The sequence below is a fragment of the Macrosteles quadrilineatus genome, unplaced genomic scaffold (genome assembly GCF_028750875.1).
Source record: "Macrosteles quadrilineatus isolate MER2022 unplaced genomic scaffold, UCM_ALF_1.0 Scaffold_126__1_contigs__length_306307, whole genome shotgun sequence".
Classification (NCBI taxonomy): domain Eukaryota; kingdom Metazoa; phylum Arthropoda; class Insecta; order Hemiptera; family Cicadellidae; genus Macrosteles; species Macrosteles quadrilineatus.
The window spans coordinates 40,440-63,247 of NW_026542719.1; the positions used below are offsets into that span (position 1 = coordinate 40,440).

Sequence of the window (22,808 nt, forward strand, 5' to 3'; positions counted from 1 at the left end):
TTTAGCATTTCAGATACATTAATCCATTCCCACACTCAACACTGCTCACCATTACTACTTCCTTCACCACCCCCTACGTCATGGACCTGTTTCCCTCTCTTCCAATAGCTTTTTAGGATTGCAGATACGTTAATGTATTTGCTAAAGACAGTTCCCACACTCTGCATTGCTAGCCTTACTACTTCCTTCACCATTTCCTACGTCAGTACGTCATAGACCTGTTTCCTTCCCTTCTCATAGCATTTTAGGATTGAAGTTACATTAATCTAACTGCCACAGACGGAAGTTCATACTTAACTACTTCCTAAGCCACTTCCTATGTCATGGACCTGTTTTCATCACTTTCCATAGCATTTTACTATTTTAGATACGTTAATCTAATTGTCCCACACGTTAACATTCCCCACACTCCGCACTGCTAGCATTTACTACTTCTTTCAACATTTCCTATGTCGTGGGCATGCTTTCATCCTTTCTCATAGCATTTCAGCATTGCAGATACATTAATCAAACTGCTACAAACGGTTTTCAGTTCCCACACTCCACACTGCTCACCACTCCTTACTGAGTTTAGGAAAGATGGGGACAAGGACAGTTAGGGACACGGAAAGTTAGGGACAAATAGGGGTTCGACCGGGGGGAGGGAGAGATTAGCTGAACTAGGCTCTGAAACGACTCTTTTAGAACGAATCGTTCTCCTGTTTCAGTTCACAGAGAGCTACAGTAACGCGATTGACTTCAAAATTATAATTTGAATATTTCCAAACAGTAAACTTAAAAATGTTAAATGTCAGTCAAGTACTGATTGATCCAGGCCTAATCGCCTAGGTTTGCTAGCTTTTTTACGCATTTTGAGTAAGTTGAATATATATTACAGAAAATATAAACGCATTCTATGCAATAATATTACTGAATATGATGTAATGACACATTGTTAAGATATGCTGACGTAATTAGTTTAAAATTAAAATATTTTTGTGATTGTGTAGGTCTACGATAAACGTTAGGAAAGAAATTGTATTTTTGTTTGCACATTGCGTCGAATCATGGTGTATTTGGTTACTTTTATGTCTGATGGACATTTTATCTCTGAATTTCTGATCCACTGCCATTTTTGTCGGAAACGCTTAAAAAGACAATATTTTATGCGGCCTACTCTGGGAAAATTACAGGACTGCATGGTCAAGACTGAATATTTTGAGATATATTTTCAACGAAAATTTAGTGATTTTTTTAGGGGTTCAAATTGGTTTACAAGGCTTTGAAAAATAAAGCGAAATATGTTATATGATATTACCCGATAGTTAAAGATTTTCTGGCCAAGGGATCCTTGGCTGGATCCGCCACGGGATTAAACTCTTTTTTCTTATATTCACTAAATTGGTGAAAAAAGCCCAATGTATTTTTTGAAATATAATTACGTACGTTCGTTACAATTGTTTACAAGGCGTTTTATATTTATTTTGTATTTTTTTAGTTATGAGTAATTTTTTCGTTTGTAACATTTTTTTAAATAAAAGTTGATATATAAACCTACAGATTTTTATATACCTCGTCTGCAAAACGTCGATTGTTTACAATTTTTGCTAAATTACCCTTTGTTACTTTTCTTTGTTTATTATCTTGAATCATTTTCACACTATTCAATATTTATTTTTATTGGTATTTATTGCTCATAATTAAAAGATAATTGAAGGAATCTATTAGGAAATATGTTACAATTATGTCATGTGAAAATGTAACTTAAAGATTGTGAAAATCTAAAAGATTCACCCCAGTAACTAAGTTCCTAACAGTACCTGCGTTTTATCACGCTTGGTTAGAATGTTATGGTTCTATTAGGTAAAACAAAACAAAAACTGATCATCTTAAAATGTGACTATGTAATAATAGCGTACACATACTGAATATTTTGTAGAAAAAACATAATTAAGAAGAATTTTAAGTAGCCTAAAATGCGATGATACTGTGTATTAGGAAGGAACTCTTAAACAACAAAATAATCATTTTAAATGTTATTTAAATATTTAAGCACACACTGCGTTAGAATAGTGATAATTAGTTAGATTTTTTTTGCAATTTTGAGTATGAAGCAAACCGGCATAATCCTGTCACTATCTCGTTCCCACGAAATTTATCTACTGACTATATCACTGATAGACGGTAAATCACATAGTAAATGGAATACAGAATACCTGGAGACTACAACTGATTTGTCAGTTTGTAGATATTTTAATAATCACCTTAATATATTAACGGACGTCTCGTAATTCTTCTTCATACAAAACTCTCAACGGTCATATTCACAAACAGTAAATTGTAAAATAAATATAACTATGCCAAAGAAGCTGTAACGTTGATGGTGTTGTTATAAGTCATACGGCGACGAGCATATACATAAAAGTTCATTGTACCATCGATTGGTCGAGCAATCGATAACAATAGGCTAAGCCCTTGCTTAATAAATCGATCGATAAATAATTTTGATGGATACGATTGTCACAATCGTAATATACAACTGTTTACAACAGCGGACTTTTACTCCCTAGAGACTATAAATTATTTTTACTCCCTAGGGAGTAAAAACACTACTTTAGACCCGCAACGCATGCATTAAAAACGACTGTTTTTGCTGCAGTATGGCGAAAAACTCTTTGTACACCAGCAAATGTAAAAATGCTACTTTACGTTAACCATTAAAATTATACTGGCAACTCTCAATCGTACTTATTGCTTATTTTAAATGAAAATCTATTGTATAAAAATAAAACTGTGTAGCAGAATCAAAACTAGTATAACTTTATTGTAATTGTAAACACCTAGCCTATTATGAGAATAAAATATTAACTCTGGGAAAAAGTAAACAAACAAAGTATAAATAATAACCACTCTAACTATTATCAAACAGGTGTTGCATCTTCAATCTCATACTCTAATACGAGCTATGTCTGTTTGTCTGGGTATCTGTAATATCGTATACAAATAAATAAAAAAAAGTATATATCTCAATATCCAGCGGAAGGATTTTGCTAAAGAAATAATTTTGTATATTGGAGTGTTGTTGTCTGTCTAACGGTTACGGAGATAATTTAAAAAATTGAATATAAAATTCCCATGTTATTCTTATGGAGAACAAATAAACTGTTGTAGTTTGCTTTATTTTAATTACATTTGGCAATTTTGTTTATTTCATACTAAGCTTTCAACATTTTGATAAAAAAACACTCCTCAATAGCTTCCCCGTTGCAGCAAACCTAGGTACTCACTAAAAGTAATGTTAATTAAATAGGAAATAAATGTGAAAATTTTTATTTAATATTTTAGTAGAAATCAAGTCGGGTAATGGAAATTCGCTTAGTCTGCAGGTTTGCTGCGGCGGGGGTATTTTAATTGTTCTAAAACAGATTATCAAAATCTACTCACTTATGACCAAATTCTCACTAAACCAAAAATTAAAATTCTAAACTTCAAATAATTTTTAACATTTTGCCTTAAAATCCTCAAGTAAATAACCAAAAATAAATAACTTATAACTCACAATCAGTGACGTGTTTTGGAATCACTTCCAGGACAATTAATTTAGTGACAAATTTTACACATTCGTTATCGGTACAGGTTTTTTAAAAAAATGTATTTTTGGTTATTTACTTGAGGAATTTAAGGCAAAATGTTAAGAATTATTTGAAGTTTAGAATTTTAATTTTTGGTTTAGTGAGAATTTGGTCATAAATGAGTAGATTTTGATACTCTGTTTTAGAACAATAAATTAAAAAAAGGAAAAAGATATTCCATTGCAAGTGAAATAACCCGAATGAAATGTTCTAAAACAGAGTATCAACATCTACTCACTTATGACCAAATTCTCACTAAACCAAAAATTACAATTCTAAACTTCAAATAATTCTTAACCTTTTGTCTTAAAATCCTCAAGTAAATAACCAAAAATACATTTTTTTCAAAAACCTGTACCGATAACGAATGTGTACAATTTGTCACTAAATTAATTTTCCTGGAAGTGATTCCAAAACACGTCACTGATTGTAAATAACTTATAACTTATAGTGACGTGTTTTGGAATCACTTCCAGGACAATTAATTTAGTGATAAATTGTACACATTCGTTATCGGTACAGTTTTTTGAAAAAATGTATTTTTGGTTATTTACTTGAGGATTTTAAGGCAAAAGGTTAAGAATTATTTGAAGTTTAGAATTTTAATTTTTGGTTTAGTGAGAATTTGGTCATAAGTGAGTAGATTTTGATACTCTGTTTTAGAACATTTTATTCGGGTTATTTCACTTCCAATGGAATATCTTTTTCCTTTTTTTAACTTTTGTTAAAATACTACTCCTATAATGCATATTGCTAGATTGGTTTTGTGAACTTAAAAATGATCATCGTGTGTGAAATACTAAGACAGATATTCAAGGTAACTTTCAAACAATGTGTATAGGTACACATAAAAACGAGAATGCTCATGCTTTCAATCTTGAAAGAACACTTCAGGACTTTTAAATGGTAACATTATCTTAATTGCTATAACTAGGTCAAACAAACTAACAATTTCGTACCCACCTCGACCTCCAAAAAAATGTACTTTGTCTACTTGACAAGAAATTGATAGTGAGTTTATAAGCAATTAGTTAGATTTTATAGCCTGTTATTTGCATTAGAATACCGCACTGTTTTGTTTAAGCTACAGTTGAATGTAAGAACCTTATTAGTATACTTAACAGCTTACATAAAACTTAGTGTTTTAAAAAGTAAAATTCGTCTCTTGAGTTTGGCCACCTCTGTGACTGATTAGAAAACGTTAACAAACCCTTTACTTGAATAAACAAGCTCCTTTTGTCACTGCTCATTAGGACCTTTGGTCAATCTGTATGTTAGAAACGACCCTTTAACCATTGGCCAATCTGTACGCGCGCAAAAAATCTGCACTCTGACCGGCAGGAGTTAAAAAAACCCAGAGCAGAAAGCTGTTCAGTGTTCACTGGGGAGCCAGAGCATCGACATTGGCAAAACACGTACTGTAGAAAAACATGAAAGAGAAAAGAGTCGTGACATTCGTCAGTGGAACGTAGTTACGGCTCATTGACTTGGGTTCAACATTGGAAATGTAACTTCACTTAATGCTTATTGCCATCAATGTTTGTTTATAATGTTAGAAGGATTGTCACTGCTTTCTTTTGGTGAAAAGCTGAGGCGTCTTTTGAGTAAAAATGCATGGCCAAAAACTGCAATAACACACGATGTACGAATACAAAGGAATACTGATTATGTGTAGTAGTGCGTTATGATTAACGTTACCACTCTTGTACAGCTGGAAAGAGATGTGGGCTGTGTCGATGATGGCAGACACAGGTCCATAAGTAGCCACAGAATATTGAATGCCCAGCTCTTGTGTCTCAGAATAAAAAAAACCGTAGTGAGAGATAGTGGCTCCCTTGTTCGTAGCATTGTATCTGCACTCACCTTCCTGCAAAGTTGAGGTTAGATTAATATACCTAATGTCCGATAGTCCTACATAGCGGTAAAACATTTGGCTGGGAGCCAACTTTATCAATGCACAATTGTACATTGTACAATGCACCGTTCTACCAGAGTCCGAAGGCCTCCCACCTAGATTACATTAAGAGATTACATTAAAAAAGATGGGATAAATGTATGCTATGTGATTTCTATTGTACTGTCAAAAAGTTCATCAGCTGTTTATTTTAGATTGTTTTTGTTTATGTATGTAATGTTTACAGTGTTGTGTTAATTCTCTCATTTAAAATGTAGCAGATTTTTAAGTTGAACTAAACCATTTAAATTTGGTTTCTAAACATCTATTTTTAAAACACAAATAGGACTAACCTACTATTCGACTCTATACATATGTCCTTTACACGTTCAGCAAATGCAAAGCTATTCTTTACAGGGTGTGGCAAAAAACTATTTATTTTCTTTAGTGCACTATCCAGCGACAGGCCGTCTGAGGTAGGTGGAAGTAGGCTCGTAGAAAAGCCTACACAATACCATTTTTTAGTCATAGAGCTGGGCGTATGAGCTACGTGTCGTTGTTATCGAGTTATAAGAAAAATAATGAATCAGTCATAAAAAATAATGAATTAAGTTGATAAAGAATTTTATGTGATGCTTAGTTTTTAAAATGTAAATAGTGTGTAGGCCTACCTTTTAAAGTTTGTATCTTTAAAAGTTTGTATCTTTAAATAAAGATACAAACTTTAAAAGGTAGGCCTACACACTATTTACATTTTTAAAACTAAGCATCGGGTTTAAAAACTAAAATTAATGGGTCCGATTTTACTAGTTAAGTTTTAGTAACTTTTGCCCTGTAAAATTTGTATTATTATGGCAATAAAACTATTCTGATTCTGATTCTGACATTGCAACTCAGTGGCAGTTCCGTGCTTTTATTCTATTAGGCCGACATGGAGAGGTTCCGTCATGATTATCTGTTTGGATAATTAACCAAATTAAACGGATTAGTATAAAAAAAAAACTTAAGGGATGAAAATTAACCTCAAAATTTGTGTTGGGGGGCCAAATTGTTCAAGCCGTGTGTTTTCGGAAATCCTTCCCGACAAAAAATCCACCGCCCAACTTCGATGGAGCGAACACCATTACCGCAATGATACGTTGCAGAGCCATAGGTATCGTTGGTGTAGTGAAAAGGGCTGATGTTTTGAAGGTAGATGGTGTGAAACCCACCGGAGGTTGCAGGTAAAGAAATAGACATTGTAAGTGATATGTTTTAACATTTTTTAAATTGCAGCTGACTTTTAACTTGTTTTTGTTATTGTTTTCGTTTCTTGTTTTTGACTCATGAAGAAGTTCAGTTCTATTTTATTAAACTAATTTACCTATCAATTTATGTATTTACTTCAAACATAAAACTGGCAACGAGGATGATTTTATGGAAAACTTAAGAGTGCAAGATAGTTTATTCAATTCCACAGTCTAATTCATTATAATGTCTGAAGATACATTACCAGCAACTCTAAATAATCCTATGTTGGTAAGTCAACCTAGATGTGAAAAATTTAACCCTAATTCATGCGACATTGATGTTTGGAATATTAAATTCAAGGCAAATTTATGTTTGGGCAATATTACAAATTATGATATTAAAAGATGTTTATTCATTGACTGCCTGGATAGTACAGTTCTTAAAACATTGGTAACTATTTGCAAGCCAAAAGAAATTAGTGAATTCACTTATGAACAACTTTATGAACTTCTGGTAAAACATTTCAAACCAGTAAATATAAAGTTGCCGAAAGAGTAAAATTATTTTCACTGAAGCAAGGTGTTGAATCTTTGTCCACCTTTGCAAGTAACTTAAAAGAATTAGCCAGCAGTTGTGATTTCCCTGGTGACTTTTATCAAGATGCTCTCATTGCATCCTTCATAATGGGTATTAATGCAGATTCTATTAGAGCTAATTTACTTCAGAAAGATTACACAGATTTCAATACTGTACTTGAATTTGCTAGAACATTAAGTTCAGTTTTTACCACTTCAGCAAAGAAAAATCTGATTTCATTTTCCGATAATGAGAGCAATGGAGAGGTTCTAAATACAAATTCAAACTATTTATGCTATTCTTGTGACCATTTTAGGAACCAATGTAGATTTAGAAATGCAATATGTAGCCTAATAATTGTGATACAAAAGGTCACTTAGCAAAAGTTTGCAAAATTAAAAGGAGAACAGATTTTCAAAACAAAAAAAATTTGTGGACATGGAAAAGGAACGTACAACCGACAAGTAAATTTCACTGACAATGAAAAAGGAAGAGATTCTAGGACCTTTATCGACTCTAACATACTTGATTGTTCACCTAAGTTGACAAATGAAGCTTTTTTTTCTCTTGGTCTTCAGTGTCATAACGTCAGTGTATTTTCTCCAATTTGGGGTTCTATCTGTATCAATAGTATCTATATATTAATTTGAAACTGTTTTTCTTTGTCACAGCTATTTTGAGAGAACGGCTGGGCGTAGAAACTCGGTAAAGGTGTCTAAAGAAAGGTCTTGGTCTGTAGATGAGCCATCAAAAGAGAAACATGGTGAATTCCCTTGGGGCTCTGCCCCAGTGGCCTTTGAATTCCCATCCCATGTTATTCTTATGGAGGAAAACGGGGTTTTTGTCACAGCTAATTTGAGAGAACGGCTGGGCGTAAAAACTTGGTAGGGGTCTCTAAAGAAAGGTCTTGGTCTGTAGAGGAGCCATCAAAAGAGGAACGAGGTAAATTCCCTTGGGGCTCTGCCCCAGAAGCCTTTAAAGTTGCCTCTTCAGATTTGTTTACATTACGACCATATGCATAATTCTACACTACTTTTTAATAAACAGCTGTTAATATTTAAATTGTGATGTATTGAATTTGTCAAAATGAAGTACAGTATTTGCAATGGGTTTTTCTGATTTTAAAATGGATTTTCTTCTGCATCGTGTCATGTTTTGCAATATAATTTTCTATTGCCAAATCAATGGAAAATCCTAATATCACAGTAACTCTTAAAATTATTTCTTTTGGAGTTAACTTATATCTATTGTATGGGTTGGTTTCTGCCTTTTTTACCACTTCTTGGAGATTGTACGTAGGTGATATTCGTTGGCATATTGCATCTGTAGACAAAACTTGGGTTGGTGTAATTATTAGAATGGAAAAGAGCGAGAAATCCTGGACAATTTGATATATGCTAAAAATAAAACTGAATTAACACTGTGTTCTACATTTCATGAGCAATCATTGAAATAACCGATTTGCAAACAATGGAAACATAGAAAAAGTCATAGAACGCAACCAAGTAGAAGAAATAGAAATAATGTTTTTTTTTCATTCGTTATCATAGACAACCTAAAGGGAAAAATTTGTAGAAAACACTAAAAAAACAAGATCAGCTTTTTGAAAAAAGATAAGATATTTACAAAAGATTTTTATTATATCTAACTGTTGTGTAGATTGTGAGTATTTCCATAATCTTTGAGTCGCCTGTAATGCTTCTCAATTGCTCGAATTCGAGCAACAGGTACACTAGTTTGAATTAATATGCAACTAGATACAGGAAGTTGTGTTTCTGTTATATGTCAACGAACTTGGGAAAGATTGGGAAAATTCTCTTTGTTACATTCAAATACAAAACTGACATCTTATAGTGGCCATTGCATAAACTTGATTGGTGAACAAACAGTTAAAGTGGCATTCAGGAAAACTAAAAGAGAGCTAAAGCTGTACGTTGCAGAAGGTGGCACTCAGGATCTTTTATGTAGAGACTGGATCGAGGAGCTTAAAATCAACAAATTGCCACTTAATTCATTACAAAGTGATTCTTTATGGGTTTCCAAGGAAGTTGATGACATTTCAAGGTCAGGGTTTCAAAGTTCACTTCCAAGAATGAGCTTTAGTAAATTAATTGATTCTAATAAGGAACTCTTTTGTAACAAAAGTGGCCATTGTACAAAATTCACGGCACACTTAATTTTAAAGGAAGACGCTTCTCCTATTTACAAGAAGGCAAGGCCAGTTCCATTTGCAATAAAGGACAAAGTGTGCGAGGAAATCGACAGGCTTGTAGAAGCTGATCTGATAGAACCAATTGACTATTCTGATTGGGCTGCACCTTGTGTTGTTGTTAAAAAACCTTCTGGTCAAATAAGAATTTGTGCAGATTTTTCAACAGGATTGAATCAGGCTTTAAAGATTCAGAAATTTCCTCTACCTACACCTGAGGAAATATTTGCTAAGTTGAATGGAGGAGAAAAATTCCCAGTCATAGATTTATCTGATGCCTACCTGTCAATACCAGTAGATAGAGATTCGCACGACTTACTAGTGATTAATACCATCAAAGGACTTTACAGATACAAGTGAGCCGTGACTAATTCCACCGGCGAATATCACGACTCATGATCAATGGTCAAAGTGTTTTTTTATAGTAGGCTAGTTCTGTGTTTCGTTTGTTACATCCCACGACCCCGAACAGGCTGTGGGTTTTTGTTCTTTTACTCCTTCCGCCAGCAACTCATAGGTTCAGCGACGTCAGAGCCGTTTTGCCTCGCAGAGGATTTTCAGAACAAAGTTATCTTCTTACATCTGTTCCTATGCTTTACCTTTTGCAAAGCAGTTTAGTTGTTTGTTCAATCCTTTTGTTCTGCTACGCAATGGAGTAAATTTTAGAGCGCCCTGCGCGTCTTTTGGGGCCCGTGAGGAGGACTACATTCTGGACATCTTCTACCACGGCGGAGGGGAAGTTTGCAACACCCTGGCTGCTTCTTGTACGATGGCCCCCTCTCCGCCTCACTCGTTTTCTCCTCCGGTGCTGAACTTCCAGACCTACCCCTAAAGTCAAACCGCAACCGCAAGTTACCTCACAAGTTTTGTTGATTGTTATTTATTTATAGATTTATTTATTTGAGAAAAGAAGAGACTCCAATTATTGTTATAGGCCTACCGTACAGAGTTTATGAACTGTTATTGCTTTTTAAATATTTATTAGATTAACTAGCCTACTTGTTGACCTTTTTTTTTAAATTTTATAATTTTATTAAATATTCTCTTAAATTCTTTCTGCTTTTTGGGGCCCCTAAAATTTATATTGTTACCAAGTTCTAAATGCAGTATATTTATATTCATTGTTATATATTTGTTAATTTAAAAGAATTTTGAAGGTAAAAGCTAGTAAGGTCTTTTTAGCCTATTTTGAATAATAAAATATAAATATTTTGACTGTAAGTTGGTAGGCCAAATTGGTAGCGAAATTTATCTCAAGTTTAATTGGTAGTTTCATGTATTGTTGTTAATTATTGTTGTTGTGTTTTTAAATGGTTTATTACAGCTTGTTTCTCTCAAATGGCGTGTTGTTCTTGAACCTCCATCCATGGTTCTCATTTTGTTAAGTAAAGTTTTGTGAGCCGCTCCTCGGGCCTGCGCATGGATCACGCTTCCATTTCGTTAGTCTGGGTGCAGGCACGAGGGCATGGTTCATCTGGTAGCAGAGCGTGGTTGGCTGGTTGCGTCCTGGGTGCCTTGTCGTGAAACTTGGTTTCGCGACTTGGATACTTAGAGACCCGATCACTGTCCACGTTCTGATTTGTTTTGAAGGGAGGGATTGGTTTCTTGGAAAGTTCTGGCCTGGCAGTTTTGGAAAAAGGTCTTGTTGTTGTTGTGGTGGGGCGTAAACACATTTTATTCGGAGCTCGCCCTTGGGCCGAGGCACCGGGTGGAATCGGTCGTAATTACTTGCATCCTTCGGGAGCAAGAGTGTCAAAAGCATGGTCATTTCTCTCAAAAAAAAAAAGGTTTGTGTGTACACCCCATCACACAAGTGTTAAGTGTTGTCTAGTGTATGTGTCGGTGTATGTTTGTGTGTGTGTACGTTCGTGGGTCATTTGTTGTTGTTTTTCTTGCGGTACTTGCGGTATGAATGGCCAGGTTCTTCTGTTGGGCCCCATCAGGTGCGTAGGCATCAACGTCCAGAAGCCTTAGGAATTAAATTTCTTCGTTTTGTTTTGTAAAAAAAAATTTTTGTTGTCTGTTGTTTTGAGTCAAGTACTGGTTGAGACTCGGCATGGCGTCAATTGTGCCAGAATATTGGAGGAAGCCGGAGCTGGTGTACGAGGTGCGGTCCCGGGGGGAGACTCCTGGAACTGATGTACGCACTTTGCGTACTCAGTTCAGACAAATTGCTAGTATGCCTCAAGCTCGGTTTGAGTCTCTTAGTTTGAATGAAGAACTGGAGGCATGTAAAGAGAGGAAGGAAGAGCTAAGTGGGGAAATTAATAGTTGGAGTAGTTTGCCTATGGGCTCAGCTAAGGGTTCGGCCATGACACAGCTGACGCACTGGTGTAAGCGTCTACTCTTGGTTTTAGGGCAACCTGAAATCCAGGATGAAGACAAAAGTTGGGTGGAGGCCAGAATTCTTGAGCTGGAAGGAATTTTGGAGAGTATTAAGGCAGGAAAGTCTGTCAAAGAGAAGGTTGAAATTTTCGAAGACAACTGTTCTTCGGAAACTTCAAACGAAGTTCAGGCAAAGTCTGTTGATGTTGTGGCTCCAGTGGGTACCCCTCAGGCTCCGCCTACGCCGAGTACACTGCTCCAGTTGCCTGCAAATGTTCAAATGTCAAATGCAAATGTCACACCATCCCCCTCTCACACGTCCACCTTGGCTGCGGCTACGCTGAATGTCCAGTCCCCATCTCCTTTTCCTTCTCAAGTCCATAGTTCCCCTTCCATCTCGAACTCCTTTGGCAAACTTCCCCATCCCCTTGCCTCTGTCCTGAGTGGTTTCCAGCCGGTGGACGGGTTAGATGTGAATGGTCTTTGTTTTTTCCTGGAGAGTGTTTTGCGCATGCGTGAATACCCTGGCATGTCAGACGCAACCTTGATGGAACTTATTGCTCCATACTGTCTGAAACCGTTAGGGGACAGATTACTTGATTGCTTGCGCAGAGGCGTCAGCTTTGATGTTTTTCATAAAGAGGTTTTGGAGCTTTTCATGCCCCGTCGGGTCATGGAAAAGCTGAAAGTTGAAAGAGTTTTTCGTCCTCAGCAGCCAGCCGAGTCTCTCAGCCAGTACGTGGGGGACATTCGCACGGTGGAAAGGGTCTTGCGTTTGGGAATCAGTGAGCTTGAGCTCATTGACATTGTGCTTCAGGGGTTGAAGCCTGTGGAACGCTCCCGTTTGGTTTTTGCACCACGACCTTCATCTTTTGCGGATCTGGACAGACTCTCCATCCTTTCGAGATCTGTCCAGGACGCTGATTTCCAGAGAGACCAAGCAGCGGGGCATCTTCCCCTAGCTGGTCATCATGCTGTCGTAGCACCCGTGGGGTTGGGTCCCGAACCGCCGCAGTGGCAGAGGCAGCCCGTTGTTTGTTTTGGTTGTGGGCAACCAGGTCATATTCGGCGGCATTGCCGTCAAGGTGGAAATTTTGGACGTAGTCCAAAAAACTGGTTTGCTCACAGGAGGAAAATTTGCCCAATCCTTCCTGTGAGATTGTTGGTGTTAAAGTTAAGGGCAATAATTTGAAAGTTTTTTTCAAGTAAGTCGAAGTTAAAGTCAGTTAATGTTTCTGTTGCCTCCCCTTCTGGGAGTGTTGTGCCTGTGACCGAGCCTCTGCTGCGGGGGATTGCGGGCCTTGCTTCCATGGGCGTGAAAGCGGCGAGCTCAACTTGCCCACGTTTCAACATCTTCATTGGTTCCATGGTGCAGAAGGCCCTAGTGGATTCTGGGTCAGCCCGTTGCCTCATTTCCTTGTCCCTTTTTGAAAAACTTGAATCGTCTGGGCTTATTAAGCAAGTTGAGCGAAAAACCCCTATCTACTGGACTGCGTCAAATTCACCCCTTCCCATCATCTATGAAGCCCGTTTCAAGTTCAAAATTGAACATTTTTCTTGGGTTTGGAGTTTTTGGGTGGCTAAGGACCTTTGTTTCCCTGTCATTTTGGGAGCGGATTTTATCAAGCACACTGGCCTAATTTTGGATTTAGGCAGAGGTCAGTGTTTTTTCCGATTTGCGAGACGGGTATTGATATCTTTTGCTGATGAAATTGGTGGTGGTGCTGCGGTAGTCGAGCCTGAGATACCCAGCAAGCCAACAATTGATCCGTTAGGGCATCTGACTACTTGCGAGGCTGAAGCCATCAGAACCTTGTGTTCTCGTTTCCCAGATGTGCTGACGCCAAAGCTCGGAGTCACTAACCTGTTAGAGTACGAGATTCGTCTGACAGATACCCGTCCCGTTCGCTCTCACCCATACAAATTAGCTCCACCCAAAATGGAAACACTCAGAAAAATCATTAACGAACTACTGGAAAATGGTGTCATTGAACCTTCCCGTTCGAGCTACGCTAGTCCAGCTTTTCTCGTTCCCAAGCCCAATGGCAAGTCCCGAATGGTCCTGGACTATCGCAAATTGAATGCGCAAATTGAAATCGACTCTGTGCCTCTCCCCGATTTGCATTCTGCGTTTGATTGGTTCGGTAAGGCCAAGTATTTTTCTGTTTTTGATCTGAATCAGGCCTATCATCAGATTCCATTGAAACCTGAGTCTCGACCTCTCACTGATTTTTGCGTCCCGTGGAATTTGTATCAGTTCACAAGAGTTCCAATGGGTCTTGCTGTGGGGGCCAAAACTCTCACCAGACTCCTTGATTTCATTTTTCATGATGTCAAGTTCAAATTTGTGTTCAATTACCTCGACGATCTCTTGGTGTACAGTGAGAGTTTCGAAGAACACCTGATTCATCTTGAAGAGGTGATGAGTAGATTGAATAGGGCTGGCCTTACCGTAAATCCCGACAAGGTTAGTTTTGTAAAACCGGAAATTTCGTTCCTTGGTCATCTTATCTCTCATAGAGGCGTCTGCATCGACCCCGCTAGAACCCAGGCTATCAGGGAGTTTCCTCCTCCCAAGGATGTTAAGGGTATTGCTAGGTTCATCGGCATGGTAGGTTTTTACCGACGTTTTATCCCCAATGTTGCTGAATTGGCGGCTCCTCTCAATGAGCTTCGGAAGAAGGGCGCCAAGTTTGTCTAGGATGAAGCGCAGCAGACGTCTTTTGATCTTCTCAAGGAGGCTATCATGCAGCCCCCTGTTTTGGCGATGCCGGATTTCAATCAAAACTTTGTCTTGCAAACAGATGCTTCCTCCGTCGCAATTGCGGCTGTGTTGTCACAAGAGGTGGATGGTGTTAGGCAGCCAATTGCGTACGCCTCACGCACTTTGAGTCCCTGCGAAAAGAAAAGCTCTTCTGTGTATGAACTCGAGTGTTTGGCTGTCGTGTTTGGAGTCAATAAATTCAGACGCTTTTTGGAGCACAAAGAGTTTTTATTGGAAACCGACAACCAGGCACTCTCGTGGCTTCTTGCACATCCACGCCAGCTTGGGAAAATTGGTCGTTGGGTTGTCCAAATATCGTCCCTTAAGTTCCAAGTGCAACACGTTCGAGGCACACAGAATGTGATTGCGGACATACTATCTAGGATGTACCATTCACCCGACGATCATCCTTCTGACCAAGAGCAACCGGGTTGTGCCGTGCTCTTGGAGTTTCCACTCGCTTTTTCTGATTTCATTCCCCATCAGCTGAAGGATCCTGAGCTGGCAAAGATCATTGGTGAGCTTCAAAATGGGGGAGCCCACCCCCCATATTTTCTGTCCCAGGGTGCCCTTTGCTGTCGCGCTCGGCAGCGAGGTAAACCCAAAGTTGTGCTGCCTAGTCTTCTAATCCCAATGGTCTTTGAGTATTTCTATTCTTCTCCTGTGGGTGGGCATTTAGGTATCCACAAGACCATTGCGAAGGTTAGGGAAATGTTCATCTGGAAGGGTATGGATCGGGACCTTGCTGCTAGGGTGCGTTCTTGTCAAACGTGCTCGCTGAGCAAACCCGCTCAAAACACTAAGTTTGGTTTGTTGTCATCTGAGGTGGCGGAAAGACCTTTGGAGAAGGTTTTCATTGACTATGTAGGGCCTCTCCCGCGTAGCAAGTCAGGAAATAAGTTCCTACTTGTTTGTGTGGATGCCTTCTCCAAGTTTTGTTGGCTTTTCCCTTTAATGAATGCCACTGCACAGCTCACTGTGCAGGTACTTCGAACACACCTCTTCCAACATTTTGGAATACCCGCCCCCATTGTTTCCGACAACGGAACACAGTTTGTACCATATTTAGTATTTTTTAGTTAATTTAAAAAATTCATACAGAATTTAATATAAATTAGTTATATAAGACAGTTGAGCAACTACTGGAAAAAACCAGATCTTTGTCAGAACAAGCAAATTTAAAAATCATGTTAAGTTTTGTAGGGATGAGTCATTAGGGCAATCCGAGCGTTTGATTGGTTAATATTTTTGGCGGGAACATCCCCTCCTTACAGCCCATGTGCAGTAGGAAATTTCTTCATTCTTAGTTCAAAGCTCGAACAAGTCTCACATGTCTTCTCATCACCCTCAAATCAGAGGTAAAGTAGCTATTTTAACTTTCTTTTTCCTATAAATTTAATTTTAAAATAAATTCATTGTTCTAATCAATTTCAGGAGTTTTATTCTGGGCCGTAATATGTAAAATGTCAAAGAGATTAAAATTTAAAGTTTACTTAGTTTACAGAATTTGTTTTATTTTATGTTCACAGGGTTGACGTTATCATGGGCAAAATTCCCTAAAAACAATTTTATTAGGTTTTCTATTAAATTAAATTTAAAGCGATATGTGCTCTGGTTTTTGTTTTATATATTAAAATTTTGAAAGGTACTTCTCTCTACAAATATACTTAAGATTTTCTAATTATACTTGTACTTCCTAAAAAAATTGTACTTTTGATGTGTTGGTCAAAAGATTGTGTCGAAATGCCTTTAATTGTTTGTTAAATAAATTCAACTTTTGTAAGACATGTGTTGTATATTTTCCATACCAAGAATATAGAAATCCTAAATTAAATATGTCGTGGTACATAATGTGCGCCACTCTGCTGTTTTCTATGTTATTCTTGGTGTGTTTGGTAATAAATCATTAATTAACGTTTATCTAAAAGTAAATTATTGAACAAAATGGCAACAATTAAAGTAGATTTGCTGGGTAAAGACGAACTTACATATGAATTATATGTAAGAAACGTAAATGTAGATAGTAAAGATCTTACAGTTGATTTAAGGAAAAAACTTAGAAAATGTCTGAAAGAAAATGTAGAGGCTAAAGCTGAAAATCTCAAGGGTAAAGTAACCATTAGTTCTGAAATAGATGTTTTAGAATTAAAAATTAAGCAATGTCTTGAGAGTGTAAGTAATTTAAGTGAAACGAGTAGGACTATTGATGTTTGTAGATGCGAACAAAAAGTTGAGCACTGTAAAAATAGGTTAAACAATTTAATTAGATTTCAAATGGATGATGTACTAAAAGAAAAGTGTAAGGAACTTATGCAGGAATTAAAAGAAGTAACTGATAAATTAAGTGTAATTAACATTGATGCAGCAGTAAAAGAGTCAGCAGTACGTAAATTAAGTGAATCAAACATTGGTGAGGAGGAATTGTTAGACGATGTTTTTAAAAGTGAGGAACCAACAGCCTTTGTTGCAAGTAATCAAAGTCCTGCTGGTTTAAGTATGCAACTTGATATGGAAAAACCCGCTCTGTTAGAATTTAAGACAAACGAACTCCCGCCTTTTGACCAAAATTTGTATCAAAAGTTACCAAACCCACTTGAAATGTATTTTAGGGACTTTAAAATAACAAACGGTGCAAATGTAGATGAATTAATTGAATGTTTGAAATTGATGTACAGGTTATAAAATGAAACACAAATGTCTGACTCAGCAATATTAGAACAGTTTGTATTTCGAACAGTAGGGTCATTACAAAGTAAAGTAATTGAGCACAGAAATAGAAATATAGGTAGTTTTCAAAGTGATGTTTTACGTACTTTAATTCCTTTTGGAATGAAAGAAAATTTGAATCAATAGTTATTTGTGCAACTAGTGAGAAAAGTGAGCAATTGACTCACTCGAGAGAAATCCTTACTCACGAGCCGTAGGCGAGTGAGGAATGGTTTCTCGAGTGAGGCAATTGTACTTTGAACTCGAGTTGCACATTATACTTTTCCTACAGTTACCATAAAACAAATAAATTGGTCTTATGTTTCTTCAAACATAACCTATTTTTACACAGAAGTGAACTTTTAATATAACATTTAATGTGAAGTGACAAATACAACAGTACAACAGTTGACCAGCTGATTTACAGCCAGTGCTGCCAACGTACTTCGCGCGCATACGACGTTGCCTGCATGTTACGCGCTCACTATTTCGTGCCTTCACGTTGCAAATCTGGAGTGAGACAAAGTAATTAGAGTGAGACAATATTAACATTGTCTCACTGATGAGCGAATTGGCCACTTTGCTTTCTCAAATCAGTGAGAGAACATGTACATTGTTAGGTAACTGTAGGAAAAAGATTTGTAAGTAGAATCCAATTCAAAGATGAGGCACTTCATGACTATGTTAACAGTGTAAGAAACCATGCTCAAATTTTCCAATGTAATTATTCAGAATTAGAACTTGTTGAAATAATTAAGATGGGAATAAATCAAAGAGAGCGTGCTAACTAATTTTTGCTGGAAATCCTACCAGTTTCAAGGAATTGGAAAGTTTGTGCGTGGCATGTCAAAACGTAAACTATAATGATTATGTACGGAATATGAACGAACGTGCGAAAATTCAACTACGTGAAAATGTAATGCCCAGTAATGTTAAGAAATGTTACAACTGTAATCGGCCCGGTCATATAGCAAAAAACTGTTTTAGGCGAGCAAAAAACTCGTAAAGAGGGAGGTATTTAACGATAAGTATGTAAATATTGTAAATATAGGAAATAAGAGAAAGTTGAATCATCTCCCGATTTGTAAGCGTGGTTTTAAAATGCCAAAAATAACACGAAAAGAAAAGATAAAATTTAAGAGACAACAGAGCAGAATAGCAAAAAAGTTAGAGCAAATAAATTATTGCAATGTTACTAAAGACAGGGAAACAACATATTGTGAATTGCCAATGGTAGAGGTAAACTTAGGTAAACAGTGTTTTGAAAATGTTTTAATAGACTCAGGATCTAGTTTCAATCTCATAAGTAAAAGTATGTTAGTAAAACTGCAAAAGAGAAAGTTAGTAAGGAATATTGTTGATAGTCAGTTTAGCTGTAGTGCAGCAAACAATTCTGAGATAAGGATAACTGGAGTTTGTACAATTAAGGTCAAGATAAACCGGTTTAGCTGGTGTGTTAAGTTTTATGTTTCCCCAAATTTACAAATGAATATGTTACTAGGAAGTTGTTTCATTAGAGAATCGAAAATGGTTTTAGACTTGTCAAAAAATATGTGCTATTTTAATTTTTCACCAAATGTAAAGATTTTATTAAATAAGTCTCAAATGGTAAATGTATACAATTGTGTTGACAAACCAACAATAAATATTGGTTGTAATGAAGTTAGAACAGAACTTTTAAATTTAATTAATAAATATCCAAATGTATTTACCGATAAAATAGGCAAAGCTTTAGATTTCGAATACAAAATCCAACTTAAGGACAATGTGATTGTAAATGAGAAACCTTATCCCTTAAGCCCTCCCAGATGTAGTGAAATGCAGTCAATTATAGATGAATTGTTAGATCAGGTGAGCCGACCCCTCGCACCGCCCCCAGACGAACAACTATTGGAAGCATGCCCCCCATAGCGACAGTGCGAGTGGCCGCCCCACATCCCTAACAAAAGTGAAAGGCCGTGGGTGAATATCAAAAACAAAACAAACAGTTGTCAACAAAGCCTATAATTAATCTCAAAATTCAACAATAAAAACAATCAACAATAAACAACAAAGCAGCCATCCAAAGAATTATTTTATCAAAAATATTTAAATACTTTAAGCTTTCTCAAAACTTTACCCTCCTGAACTTACAAATTTAGTGGTAACTGTGGATGTTAGGCCTAACAATAATTAAATAGGATTGTACGGTTATATTAAACTTTAAATAAATTAACAAGCAATAAATAAAAATTTGGATACTATAAAAATAAATAACAATCAAATAAATAACAGTTCCTATGAAATACTAGAATGGATAATCAATCATTTTGGGGCCCCTTAAAAAACAGTCCTTTAAAAATGTTCATAATTTAGATATTCTACAGTATAACTTGCGGAAAAGTGGCACAAGATTCCTTGACGGTGGCAGGTGGTGGGTGGCTTAGTGGTCCATACTGGAAGATGGAGGCATAGTGGTCCCCGGAGATGCTGGGCCGTTGGCAGCCCAAGGAGGTAGAAGATGTAGTGCCCCTCCGGGCGAACCTCTCCGAGGACAGCGGCAGGTGAAGCCTCACATCTGGGACCTCATCTGACGTCTTGGCGAAGCTTAACTACATGTTACTGAAAATTAGGTTTGTATGCAACACAGTAGAAAAACTGAAAGGGTGGTAAAAGATAATTTGACATCAACCTTAAACACAAATCTTGACAGTAACCTATGACAGCCGCACGTCTTCTGGTTCACAAATCAAGCGGACATTCACTCTGGGTTGCAGGTTTGCTGCCTGACCCAAACCGACCGAGTTCCGGCGCAAGGCCAGCACTCGCACTATACAAAAACACTGAGGCGTGACATTGGTGGGACGCTTGGTGTACAAGTCACGGCTCAACCTCCCCCCCCCAAAGGAGGACTTCCTCTCCAAAAAAAAGAAAAACAACCTCTCCCAATTCTAGAAGATCTCAACACCACAGATCAACTCAAGTGTCTGAAGTGGGGAACGCCAAAAGTCTTTCAACTGGAGGGACTACTCACCCCCAGGGTTTGCACTGGCCAGTGCTGGAAAATTTACTAGGGAAAAATCTTCAGCAGCGCACAAGGGACAGAAGAGGTGATCAAGCTCTCTGGCCCAGTGCACTTCCCACTCAGACAAAAGAGTAAAGAAAGATGACCTACGGAATTGTTCCCCGGAAAGGCTTCAGATGAGAAATGTGAGCCCTCCGGAAAACTTCTCCAGTCTGCGGATCTCCCAGCCGCACGGAGACAGGAGTCAAGAACTTCAAGATGCGGTGGGGACCTGACCACCGATGAGACAACTTAGCGGCTCTCTTGTCCACGGCCGAACTGACCGGATGAGCCTTACAGAAAACCAAATCCCCCACCTGGAAAGGATTGTCCAACCGACCTCGATTGTGCTTCCTCCGTACCAATTCCCTAGCTCTGATCAAGTTCCTCCTAGCCGCCTGCCAAGTTGCCTTGACATTGGCAGCACCAGGGGGTGGCAGAAGGTCGCCAATTTTCCACACATTTGCCAAGGGATTATTGGGTGGATAGCCCAACAACAGCTCGAAAGGGACCACCTTGTGACTCTCATGGTGTGCAGTATTGAAAGCAAATTGAATCCAAGGAAGTTCCTGATCCCAGGTGGTCTGCTTGTCAGCATGAAAAGCTATGAGAGCGGATCGAAGATTTCTGTTGAACCTCTCAGCATGGGAAGGCTGTGGATAGTAAGGAGAAGTGGTCACATGGCGGATACCGTGCCCAAAGCACATTCTTTTGAAAAGGTGAGAAACAAACTGAGTTCCGTTGTCGGAAACAATGGTGGCGGGTATCCCAAAGTGTTGGAACAAATGGGTACGAAGTGCCTGCACGGTGAGCTGTGCAGTGGCGTTCCTCAAAGGAAAAAGCCAACAAAACTTGGAGAAGGCATCCACACAAACAAGCAAGAATTTGTTTCCTGACTTGCTACGTGGGAGAGGCCCTACATAGTCTATGAAAACCTTCTCCAAAGGTCTCTCCGCCACCTCAGATGACAACAACCCATACGTGGTATTCTGAGCAGGCTTGCTTAGCAAGCATGTTTGACAAGAACGCACTCGTGCCGCAATGTCCCTGTCCATACCCTTCCAGATGAACATGTCCCTAACCTTTGCAATGGTCTTGTGAATCCCTAAGTGCCCACCCACAGGGGAAGAGTGAAAGTACGCAAAGACCATGGGTACAAGAAGACTAGGCAGCACAACCTTGGGTTTACCTCGCTGTCGGTCTCGACAACAAAGGGCACCCTGGGACAGAAAATATGGGGGGTGGGCTCCCCCATTTTGAAGCTCACCAATGATCTTAGCCAGCTCGGGATCTTTTAACTGATGTGGGATGAACTCAGAAAAGGCAAGGGGAAACTCCAGGAGCACGGCACACCCAGTGTGCTCCTCCTGATCAGAAGGTTGGTCGTCAGGTGAGTGATACATCCTTGATAAAGTGTCAGCAATCACATTCTGCGTGCCTCGAACATGTTGCACTTGGAATTTAAGGGAAGATATCTGGACAACCCAACGACCAATTTTCCCAAGCTGGCGAGGATGTGCAAGGAGCCACGAGAGCGCTTGGTTGTCGGTTTCCAGCAAAAACTCTTTATGTTCCAAAAAACGTCTGAACTTGTTCACTCCAAACACGACAGTCAAACACTCTAACTCATACACAGAAGAGCTTTTCTTTTCGCATGGGTTCAAAGTGCGTGAGGCATACGCAATTGGCTGCCTAACACCATCTACCTCTTGAGACAACACAGCCGCAATAGCGACGGAGGAAGCATCGGTTTGCAAAACAAACTTTCGACTGAAATCTGGCATCGCCAAAACTGGAGGTTGCATGATAGCTTCTTTCAGAAGATCAAAAGACATCTGTTGTGCTTCACCCCAAACAAACTTGGTGCCCTTCTTCCGAAGCTCATTGAGCGGAGCCGCCAACTCAGCCACATTGGGGATGAAGCGCCGGTAGAAACCCACCATGCCGATGAAACGGGCAATGCCTTTGACATCTCTGGGAGGAGGAAACTCCCTGATAGCCTGGGTTCTAGCCGGATCGATACAGACACCTCGAGATGATACTAAATGACCTAGGAATGAAATCTCAGCCTGAGCAAAACTAACTTTCTCGGGATTTACGGTAAGGCCAGCCCTAAGCAACCTATTCATGACTTCCTCAAGATGAACCAGATGGTTTTCAAAGCTCTCACTGTACACCAAAAGATCGTCAAGATAGTTGAACACAAATTTGAACTTGACGTCATGAAAGATGGAGTCCAGAAGTCTGGTGAGGGTCTGGGCTCCCACAGCTAGGCCCATGGGTACACGTGTGAACTGGTACAAGTCCACGGAACGCAGAAGGCAGTGCGAGGCCGAGATTCAGGTTTCAAAGGAATCTGATGGTAAGCCTGGTTCAAATCAAACACGGAAAAATACTTGGCCTTACCGAACCAATCGAACGCAGAGTGCAAATCAGGGAGAGGGACAGAG

General features: G+C 38.5%; 1 protein-coding gene across 1 annotated transcript in view; it reads right to left on the minus strand.

The window, feature by feature from the left end:
• The window catches only part of LOC128982127 (procathepsin L-like), a 163,339-nt gene that overhangs the window by 12,587 nt on the left and 127,944 nt on the right, over positions 1 to 22,808 (minus strand). The window contains exon 6 of the mRNA XM_054401177.1: positions 5,310 to 5,478. Within this exon, the coding sequence (XP_054257152.1) occupies positions 5,310 to 5,478 (169 nt within the window). The remainder of the gene's footprint in view (positions 1 to 5,309; positions 5,479 to 22,808) is intronic.